The 11,707-nt window shown below is 31.2% G+C and overlaps 2 protein-coding genes and 1 non-coding gene across 3 annotated transcripts; all 3 read left to right on the top strand.

Moving 5' to 3' along the window:
* Positions 1 to 453: 453 nt before the first annotated feature.
* Positions 454 to 1,555, top strand: LOC101264107 (glycine-rich cell wall structural protein 1). Its single transcript, XM_010316552.4, has one exon. The coding sequence runs from the start codon at positions 551 to 553 to the stop codon at positions 1,265 to 1,267; it is 717 nt and encodes a 238-aa protein (XP_010314854.2). The 5' UTR covers positions 454 to 550; the 3' UTR covers positions 1,268 to 1,555.
* Positions 1,556 to 4,735: 3,180 nt separating this feature from the next.
* Positions 4,736 to 8,926, top strand: LOC101258935 (uncharacterized). Its single transcript, XM_069292295.1, has 5 exons — positions 4,736 to 5,189; positions 5,681 to 5,804; positions 6,892 to 7,126; positions 8,312 to 8,437; positions 8,563 to 8,926. Exons 1-5 carry the CDS (start codon positions 5,113 to 5,115, stop codon positions 8,682 to 8,684), a joined length of 684 nt encoding a protein of 227 aa, XP_069148396.1. The 5' UTR covers positions 4,736 to 5,112; the 3' UTR covers positions 8,685 to 8,926.
* TRNAM-CAU (transfer RNA methionine (anticodon CAU)) lies at positions 4,857 to 4,941 on the top strand. The gene is given in 2 exon segments: positions 4,857 to 4,894; positions 4,906 to 4,941. It is a non-coding gene; the product is annotated as a tRNA-Met (tRNA).
* Positions 8,927 to 11,707: the final 2,781 nt, after the last annotated feature.

The following is an 11,707-nucleotide window of genomic DNA, read 5'->3' as shown; positions in this document are numbered from 1 at the left end:
AAAGGAGTGGAACAAAGAACTAACCTCAAAACACCGCAAAAAAGTCTATTAAAAACAATCGACTATAGCTATAAGAATATAAATTTGATCGATATGGTTAATTACTCGCTACTTAGGTAGATGGTGCGCAAACTAATATGGACATACAAAAAATAATTGCTAATCAATATAGGCAAAGAATCAACTAATTAAACACCATTAATATGGATATATAGATCAAGAATTTAATGAGACACCCTAAAAGTCAAATAATCTCTCACAACCAAAAACACTAATTATGATAATTGTGTTGTCTTTGTGACTTTGTAAATTTGTGTCCGTGTATTGGAGGAGGGCAGTTGGAAGAATTAAATATATAGACCAATCATAAAGCAAACATGCATTTAAGTAAAAAGAAGATGACAGTTGAGTTTTATCTGGACCTACCATGTGATTTAATTTTGTGTAAAAAAGATTAGTTATTTTTGGCTACTATATAATTGGATAGGGATAGTGTACATTTTTGCATGTGATCTAGGGTTACAAAGTTGAACTAGTATAATACATAATTATGGGGTTATCATGTTTTTCTCTTGGTGGATATTTGATTTTGCTTGTGTTGTTTGTTGATTGTGTTGTTTATGCTGATGTTAATGGAGTTGGAGATGAGAAGCTCCTATTTGGACATAGAAAGTTTGGGAAGAGGTTTGGTGGTGGAGGTGGATTAGGTGGTGGAGGTGGATTAGGAGGAGGTGGTGGTTTAGGTGGTGGAGGTGGATTAGGAGGTGGTGGTGGTTTAGGTAAAGGTGGTGGACTTGGTGGTGGGGGTGGATTAGGAGGAGGTGGTGGTTTAGGTAAAGGTGGTGGACTTGGTGGTGGTGGTGGACTAGGAGGTGGTGGTGGAGCCGGAGGAGGACTAGGTGGTGGTGGTGGACTAGGAGGTGGTGGTGGAGCTGGAGGAGGACTAGGTGGTGGTGGTGGAGCTGGTGGAGGAGTAGGTGGTGGTGCCGGAGGAGGAGTTGGTGGAGGTGGTGGATTTGGTGGTGGTGCTGGTGGTGGAGGAGGATTAGGTGGTGGTGCTGGAGGTGGTTTTGGTGGAGGTGGAGGGGCCGGAGGTGGTCTAGGTGGAGGTGGAGGCGGAGGATTTGGTGGTGGTGGAGGTGGTGGCATTGGTGGTGGTGGAGGTGCCGGAGGTGGCTTTGGTGGTGGTGCAGGTGGAGGCGTTGGCGGAGGTATAGGAGGTGGTGGTGGATTTGGTGGTGGTGGAGGCATTGGTGGTGGTCATTAATTATTGATCAATATATATAGTTCTTGCTATTATGTCTTGCATGAACTATATAAGAATGTGATCAAAATGTTAAATATTATTATGTACTTTTGTAGTTTCTATTTTTTTGTGAGAGTACTTTGTAAAAGTACTTAAACAAGAGTATATCATTATTTATCAATTATATCAAAAGTAAATTTGTCCTTTAAAGCTTCTTTACATGTTATTACATGTAAAATAAAGCTTATGGACTATTGTATTATCCAACCATATTATTAATAAAGTATGTTGTTTTCCAAGTGTGCTAAATTATCCCCAAAATAATTTATTTAATACGAACTATAGGGAGTATTTGCTCTATTTTTATTCTTTACTTCATTTTCATGCATATTTATAGAGTTCGATAACACTCGTGTCATTAACTGACGTTGAACCACTAAAAGTGAACCTTTGATCAATTTAACTCAACTCCGAGAAATAGTTTATAGGTGAAAATTATCCGAAAATTTATTTGAAGTGTAATTAATATATTATAGAGGTCTAAGAACGTCTTGTTATGGATATTATGATAATTAAAGAGATGGACTTGTAAAAGTCTAACTCAATTATCAACCAAAGTTGGCTTATGAAATAAAAATTATCAAAATCAATAATTAAACTAAATAATCATTCAGGATTGGAAATATAAAATGTGAACATTAATATAAGATATGGGCCTAATAGAGAGTAATCCTACTTGTGAGAATCTCAAATCTGCTTAACTTTAAATTTTGAATCCGTCTATTTCAAATCGAAGTCAATTTTCACCAAAACTAATTATTGAGTCCATCATTTCGTCCCCCACCAGGCCAGATATTTGGCAGCTTGTATTTGTCTTATGAAATACTATACTAGGTAAAATGCTCAAACAATGGAATTGAAGTTTGATAAAGATAAACAAATAATTTTTACACTAATCATTTTTTTTATGTATATCGTAACAGGTAAGTTGTCTTAATTTTAAATTTTCAAAATCTAAATTTTAAGAAGATTTTAATCTAAATATAAATATTAACAAGGATTGGGATCTCGAAAGTAAGATTAGTGATCAAAGTAAAATCGTAACAAAATAGTTATAATAGAAGGTATGACTGAATCTATCACCTCCTTTTCACATAGATTTGATGATTGCTAGATTTTTTAGTTTGACATCGTTTCTCACCCCCCTAAAAAAAGGGAGGTATGTTTGAATTTAACTTGGATGAACGACTAATATAAACGATATATATTAACACTAACAATATACAAGACTTTTACCTCTTAAAATTTTATGCACAATACAAAATTATGCCCTTTAAATTAGTTTCAACTCATATCTAAGCCCTTCAACTTTACATATGCAGAAATAAACAATATAAATTAAACAACCACACACATACATTCTATATAGTAAAATGCACGTTAAATATTATATAATTTATCTGTTTTACAAAGAATGACCTGATTTGACTTGGCACAGAGTTTAAGAGTATAAAGAAGACTTTTGTATCTTGTGGTCCTATACTAAAGTTAGGTTAAATGTACAAAATGTCCTTTAATCTTGTGGTCTTAAACATGTCACCGCCACGTGAAAAGCTAATTTTAAAATGTTACTAAAAAAAATCATTCTTTTTAAAAGAAACTAAAAAAATAAGATTATTTTTTTTAAACGAAAAGAGTGTAAAATATAAATTATCATGTAGGACATCATATAAGATACGTGTGATATAAATACAGTCAAAACTTTTTTGTCCTTGTGATAACCTGTTCTTTTTTTTTTATTTGGCCCACATATTTGACAAGACAAATGAAAAAATCCATGAATTATTATTTTCAAGATAAAAAAGCCAAGAAGTAAAAGTTAGATATATATACATCAGAGTTTACAAAGAGATCTGACACCACTGCTCTATTAATTTGATGGCTCTACTTTTTCATATCTGAATCACTGTCTTCAATATTGATTTATAAAATTATTCATATCACATGACATAAAATTCAATTTTAAATAAACCATAGTTTAATTTTAAAGATATAAATTAATTAATATAAAAAACACTGAGACTTTGAATTCACAACAACACTATATCCAACAATAATAAATAAAATGAAATGATGGAATATATTTGGTCCCCTAATTTTGAATTTTGGTCCTCTCCTTATATTTAATGTTGAATTAATTGAGATGTGTGTATTTTTTTGGTAGCCTGTACTTAAATATGTTATATTTTGAAGTATAGTACCATTAACGAAACATATACAATAAACAAAATGATGGAAGTGAAACGGTTAATAATTCCGAAAAATTAAATATACGAATATTAGAGGTAAAGGGATCAAAGGTGTACATTTCGAGTAATTGAAGTTAAATGTATATGTTTAATCAAGTATCATAGGAAGCAAAATTAAAATTCATGTACATATGATATGCATAAATATCACAACTAAAAACAAAGTATTATACATATATATATATATATATATATATATATATATATATATATATATATATATATATATATATATATATATATATATATATATATTCTTCATATACATTATTATTATAAGAAGGAAAACAAAAAAATGTTCAAATAATAGCAAGAGAAAACACATCATATCTTATAAAGAGAAAAAATCCTAATAGAGAGCGCGCTTCTTCTATTAATAGGTCCTATATGACCTAAATTCAAATTAATCGAGCTGAATGCATAAATAAAAGATAAGCAAGAGCGGAACTAACTCTAGCAACCTCACTTGATTTATCGATTGGACTCCGGATTTGGACCACTAGGAACACTATGAGCAGCCACCCCATATTGCCCTCTCGCATTAGGGGTGGTTGCACCCCTAGTAGGGGTAGTGACAGTAGTGGTGGTCGTGGTAGTAGGTGATTTTTTGGGAAGAACTTGCATGGTGGATTTTTCGCTTGTTGGAGAGTAATCTCGATGGGCTCTCACGTTAAATCCTGAAGAATAAGTGTTCATGAGTAGTAGCAGAAAGAAAAGAACAAGAATTTGTAGTTGTGTAGTTGTTTTTGCCATGAATATCCATGAACCAAATGGTTACTTCCAAGTTGGGAAATATTAGGGAGCTAGAAGAAATTAAGAAGTTTAAATATATAGAACTAGAAAATATTATTAATACTATATATATAGATATATGCTTTGTAAAGCTTTCTCATAAATAGTAATAGGAAAAAGTGAGAAGCACTATCAATTTATTCGATGTTCTATATTCGTATTGAAATTTTATATATATGTATCATATTCAAAATTTGAACCTGAAATTTCTAATTACACGTAGAAAGATATTATCGATCTAACCACAAGGTTCATATTCTTTTTCATTTTTTCCATTTTGCCCCTCGTGTATTTTTACTTTGCGTAGTTAGTCCTTTTGTGAATGGACTAATAATTAAGTGAATCGTGAATATATGATTACTTCCTTCATTTTATTTTGTTTGATATTATTTCTTTATTAGTCGTCAATCGTTATAAAGAGAAGTATTTATAGTTATATAGATAGGTTTGAATCGATGATTTCTACTATGTTGAGGTAAGAACATAAATCGCTAAGTAATAGCAGCAAAGGGGTGGTGGCGCAGTTGGCTAGCGCGTAGGTCTCATAGCTTCTGAGTAATCCTGAGGTCGAGAGTTCGAGCCTCTCTCACCCCATGAACTTTTTTATCCCCTCTTTTTTGGTGAAAATTTCAAATTATGCGCCAAATTTGCAGTACAAATTGACCCAAAATCGCATTCTGAAGAATTTTTTTGGTGAAGAAGATGAAAAAGCAAAGTACAAATTGACCCAAAATCGCATTTTGAAGAATTTTTTTGGTGAAGAAGATGAAAAAGCAACCTGAAATACTACCATTGGGACAGCGGTCAATTGCTTCAACTTTTCTCTTTCGTTCTCCAAATCAGTAAGAATGGAGTTATGGAACTTTACTGTATTCATTCGTTAGAGATTTGGGGCTTTCACTTTTGTTGCTTAATTTGCATTTCTGGTTAAATTTCTTGTTCTTTTAGCTAGTTGGGTCTTGTTTGTCATCTGGGGTTTCGATTTTGTTGCGTAAAATTCAGATTTACGGGTTAAAGTTCTTATTTTTGTAGCTTGTTGGGTCTCGATTTAGTTGCTTAAATTTCACATTTTTGGTTAAATTTCTTGTTTTTTTAGCTTGTTTGGTTTCGCATGTGATCTGGGGTTTCGCTTTTGTTGCTTAACAATCACATTTTTGGTTAAATTTCTTGTTTTTAAAACTTGTTGGGTTTCGTTTGTGATCTAGGGTTTCGATTTTGGTGTTAAATTTAGTTTTTATGAATGAACTTCAGCTTCGTGTTAAGTTAATCTCTCTGTTTTTAGTTTTCTGGGTGTAGTTATGGATCTGTTGTTCATTTTTTGTGCTTTGTTAAGGTCTACTGGTTGTGAGAAGAAAGTGGAAATCAGAGGTTCCAATCAAAAGGGTTCTAGCATATCTCTTTCCGACTTCCTCAGCAAAAAATTGCACAGAAGTCCTGTTTTGCCCGGAGTAGTTCCTGTAAGTAAGCTAAATTGTTTAAGTTCCGTGTCTCATGGAAGTTGAGGGTCTATCGGAAACAACCCCTCTACCTTCCGAGGTAGGGGTAGGGTCTATGTGCTCACTATCCTCCTCAGACACCACTTTGTGCGATTGCACTTCGTATGTTGTTGCATTACAGTTTCTGTCTTCTCATGAAAGCTGAGGTTCTATTAGAAACAACCTCTCTACCTGCTAAGGTAGGGGTAGGGTCCGTGTACACCTCACCCGACCTGTCGAAGTACACTCAGTATGTTGTTGTGTTCTCATGGAAATGCTACAAATGGAAAAAAAAAATTCTATTGGGATCCCAAGAAAGATTTCAAAAATTGGAAGAACTGGGAACTTTGTGTCCTGTTTGTTAGTTGCCATTACTTCAAGATTTCACATTGTAGCTGAATGTAGAACTTCTATAGGCCTAACCTTTCTAGCTCCCAAGTTAGGGGTAAGGTCTGCGCACATGCTACACTCAGAATCTCACTTGTGGGATTACACTGTGTATGTTGTTATAGATGAATATAGAACTTGTAGGTCAATACAACACGTATAAGCAGTGGATGGACCTGCATCCACAGTTTCAAGCTCGGTTACATATATGTGTGGTTAGAGAAATTTAAATAATTTCTTTTAAGAATGTATATGTTCCTAATTCTATGAACTCTTGTTAATTCTAGACTCTGTTCACGGAAGTGCACTTAATGCCTTCAATGATGGAGTATGGACTAAATATGGTCACTTGGTCTGAGCTAAAATTTTCTTTCGAAATACCTAAAGACTCGAGTATATAATTGGAACAGGTGGTGAGGTTACCGGCTTCAATCAATGTCAAATATTTGAAAGGATCTAAACTGTAGTTTACTTTTAAGTTCTGTCATTTGTATTACTTGTGTTCTATAAAACTGCAATAAGCAGTGTTCTATATTTGCATGTGTTTGGAACATGGAACTGGTTTCCTGAGCATCTGTAGAAATTATTATAGGTTGTCCCATATCAGGGTGTGCAATTTCTCAACTTGTACAATAATTTACCTAATTTGATTCAAGTGTTAATGGGACCTAAATGTTCGCAGGCAAACAAGAAATTCTCGGTGCCAACATGCAGTAAAGACACAAGTAAGTGTGTGAATGGACGATTCAATTGTTCGAAAGATGGAGAAACAGGAATTCCATGTGCTCTTGATGCTATTTTTGAACAATACAAGAACACCATGAAAGAGAACCAAGATGTTTCTGCTCCTAATGATTCCCGTGAAGTTCCCATCAAAGATAATGTCAGAACATCTAGAAAAAGAGTTCTTATGGAAGGTTAGCCATTCTTTCAGAAAATAAATGAGTTCACCTGTTCACATGTTTGTTGTGCTCATCATATTTTCTCAATGAATTATCTTTCATGAGATTGCGGTTGGTAATTGTTTTGGTTAAAGTTATTTCTGAGTATCTAAGCTTGTTTCTGTAACTAGTATACATGTGCGGTAAAACAAGAAGCTAATCAGTATGGCTTCTTGTGTCACTTGACCTTGCCCCCCCAAGCTACTAAGCTGCTGATTATAATTTCAATGCAATCTTTTGTTAGTTGGTATTGCTTTTCCTTTTATAAAGATGATATTATATATATATATATATATATATATATATATATATATATATAGAGTATCTACTAATATTTCCATTCCCTGTTGTACTTGGAGAAGCGTTGAACTCTAGAAGCCAAAGGGATTATTCCGCTTGAGTTAAGTTATGATCATTGCTTGAAATTGAGAGTTTGAGTTCAATATTGGCTACATGGAGAAAAAGGCAAATTGCTTTTCTTCTCTAATTTTCCTGAAAGATGATACCTTGAATAAGATCATTGTCCATTTCCTACAACACCAACAACACCATACCCAGCGTGATCCCACAAGCGGGGTCTCAGAAGGATAGAATCATTGCCCATTTCTTAAGCCCCTCAAAAAGAGCGTTAATCCTCTAGATTCTAAATGTTTGAGGATCCTCTTTGCCAGGTATATAGCCAGAAGTTTATGTATGTACAGGTTTGCCGAATCTAGTAGTTTTAGTCCAAACCTCGTTATATACACGAATTAAATTTTCAACTCAGTTACTAACACCTTATATCACTATCCTAGAATTTAGAACCCATAAAGTTCAAATATTGACTCTCCATAGTCTTGCTGTTGTAACAAAATGAAAATATTCAAAATCCACCACTTAAATACACAACTCTTTTATATCTTGTTACTAGTGCTTGATCAATTGATTTTCTTGAGAAATAACTACTTCCATTTATTTTAGTTCCCATGTTTAGATAAAGTACTTTTCTTGTTAATCCAAATACATATGCTCTGGAGTTCTTATATGGAAAAATATTATCGAATATCCCAATATGTTACATGTTCTTGGATTTCATGGATCATATATTGAATGTGGTATTTTCTCAGGAGTGATCGATGAATTCTTGTTGTTTAGCCCTTTACATTTTTAATGGTTTTCTAGGTAGCAGCGTAAACCAATCAGCTCGAAAGGTTTTGGCAGTTCTCGGAGAAGGCTCAGCAGAAAATCCTAGAAGAAAAGTGAGAAAGCTTGATAACATTGAGAAACCTAGCACTCTCTTCAATCATTGTAAGTCCACTTAAACTCGTAGTCTTTCACGAAAGCATTCTTCTACTAGAACATATTTTACTGTACTTCGAAATGCAAGTTCTCATAAAAATGAAAAAAAAAATATCGTTTTTTTCTGCTTGCAGATGCAAATGGAAGTGGCTGGTGGGATTGCAACATGGAAGGTGTTGATAATGAAGAAGTGGGGTGTTGTGAAGTATGGGAAGGAATGGGTTCTACAACTCTAGGGGGATTGGAATGGCACTGAAGTAAGTGATATGAGTAGAGAAAATACTGTATTTTTGTGATACAACGACAACAACATACCCAGTGTAATATCAAAGGTGGGGTTTGGGGAGGGTACAACGTACGTTGACCTTATCCCTACCTCGTGAAGGGAGATAGATTGTTGTTGTTGTTGAGACTCTTGATGTTGGAATTATTAGCTTACTTTAACAAGATTTGTTATCTTAAAAACACTAATTAATAAGAATTAAAAATTTATGCAAATTGTGTTAAATTAAGCATGAGAGCTAGATATGCTTAAATCCGTTCCCCATAGTGCATGAACCAACTTGCCTAGGGTTCATGCACTATTGAAAACGGAGGAGGAAATATATTTAGGAGGTGTAACTAAGAGGTTTTAAGCGTTACTAACTTTCATTATTTATAAATAAGATTGACATTCCTTGTTCGTAGGAACTTATACTTCATCATTTGTTTTATAATTGTTTGCATAATTTTTTCATGCAATAATATTCACATTATTCAGATTATACACTACACTATTTTTAAAAATAATGTGAATACTATTACATAAAAATATAATTAACTATAAAACATAAAGATATAATGATAAATTAAATTTTTTCAAATTTAATGATATGATGACTTTATTTACTCTACTTTTTTAGGAGTGATGCAATATCATGACTTTCCAACTTTGGTAAACTAAGTGAAAATAATAATAAAAAACTTAAATTTATTTATAACTTCTAGAAGTCTATTTTTGACCTAAATTAAATATCTAACAAATTAAAAATTATTAAAAAGGACGGCAGTATAAATAAATGTTATAATATAAGAATAAAAAAGTCTCAATTATTTGACTCACTGAAATAATTGTTTGGTCAAATTAAATAATTTTGCTAGAGACATGCTATGATTTTATTGCACCTCTTAACGTTTCTTCTATGAAAGAATAATTTCACTTTTTCTTATTTTTATTGCACTAAACTAAAATATTAAATTACAAAATAAATTTTAAACAATATATTAACTCAACTTTACTCATCAATAATTAAATTGAAGTTCTAGAAACTTTCCTCAACTAATTGCAAGTCTTACAAAATCTTTTACTTATCTTCTAATTTATTTATTTGTTATAGTCAATGAGATTTTGACAAAATTAAAATCAGTCAAACAAGCTCAGCCCAAATAAGAAATAAACAAATACTTCACTTTTATATATATATTGCGGATACAAAATAAAAGATCCTTTTATGGGAGCATTTATTTTTTATTTTATTAGACTAAAATTACAACAAAGTTTTAGCAAAAAATTAACTCAACTTTACTTTATAAAAAGTGATTTACTTAGTCTAATACAATAAAATAAAAATTGTTGACATTCTAGAAACTTTCCTCAAATAGAAAGTCTTACAAAATCCTTTTGCTTTGCTTTTGATTTTGTTTGTCTTCTAAGCAATTTAAAATAACTTTTTTTAATTTTCCTAATCAACATAGGGGTGAATGTATAACTTTTACTACCAAAAAAAAAAAAGAATGTATAATTTTAAGTTTATGATATTTATAGCAATTAATATAATAATAATAATAATAATAATAATAATAATAATAATAAATGGAGTTTATATTTAACTAGTACTACGCATTTATATTTTTACTAATTTTAAAATTTTAAATGTTATTGTTATATATTAACTTAAAATTGTGACTCGAATTATTATAATTATTTCTAGAAGCAAAGATAATAAATAAGACAACATTATTAAAATATAATTAACAGCTGGGATTCTTGAAAAGCCAAATGGTGTAGGCCATATGTGATCCATAATACATGTTCTCAGCACAAACCCATAATTACAATATTTTATTGAGATTAACTTATATACATTAACAGTAAAAAATATTTAACTTTTATTTATTTATTTTTTTAAATTTATAGAGAATGTTAAGAAGAAGAAAAAGAAAAGTTAAAAAAAGCATTAATTTTTAAATACGAAAATATGATAATTAAATTTTAAAAAATAAGTATTTCAAAAAATGAGCTGATGGTGTAATTCTTTCTATAAGTTAACCTCTATTTTATATATTGACATAAGCATGTAACAAAATCGTTTGAAATTCCTCCGTCCATAATAGACGTTCGCACTTTGAATATACGATAACAAGATTATAATTTTTAACTAGTACTTATATATCTAAGTTGAGGTTTCAATTAACTCGCGATATAAATTTTTTTAAAAGTGTAATATTTTACAAAAGAAATAAGACGTGATATTATAAATTTTTGCAAAAAAAAAAAAAGAAGAAAAGACTTATACTTAGGGTTAGGAGATTGTTTGTATGATGTAAAGTATATTAATGAATAATTAGTTACTATTATTTTAAATTAGTGAATCGTTATAAAATTATGTCCATTTGAAAGAATGTAATCATAAATATTTATTTATAAGAAACGAACATGGAGATATGCTTTATCAATAGGATGCCTTACATAGTTTGCTCATTTGAAATGAGAGTATAACATTTATAAATTTTTTTTTAGAAAAATACAATTTAAAAAGTTCAAATGACATATTTGAATTAAAATTTCAACTTTATATTAATTATCTAATTTCAAATCATGATTTTATATCGCCGTATCTAAATAAGCTCTTGATTGTACATCTCGAGTTCGAGTAATTGAAAATAAAAAAAATCCTATTAAAAGCACCATCTCCAAATGAACCTTAGAATACGCAAATTCAAATTTAGTCGATTTCTGAAAACCAAAATCCAACATGGCGATATGAAATTACTATTGCTTAATATGTCATTTAACTTGATTTCAACTGATATTTATGTCATCAAATATTGGACATACACAAGTAAGTACTTAACCAATACATACATACGTCTTACATGATATCTTATGCAACAATTCGTATTCTAAGTGACATTCTACGTACATTATGTCACTTATGACATCAAATATCTTTCAATGCATCTTTTTAAAGAATAATATTTTAAAGAAAATCCATTCAAACAGCACACCATTTTCCCCAT

Source organism: Solanum lycopersicum, chromosome 12, assembly GCF_036512215.1.
Source record: "Solanum lycopersicum chromosome 12, SLM_r2.1".
Classification (NCBI taxonomy): domain Eukaryota; kingdom Viridiplantae; phylum Streptophyta; class Magnoliopsida; order Solanales; family Solanaceae; genus Solanum; species Solanum lycopersicum.
Note: the sequence above shows the minus strand (reverse complement) of the source record. Positions and strands in the feature narration are given on the sequence as shown.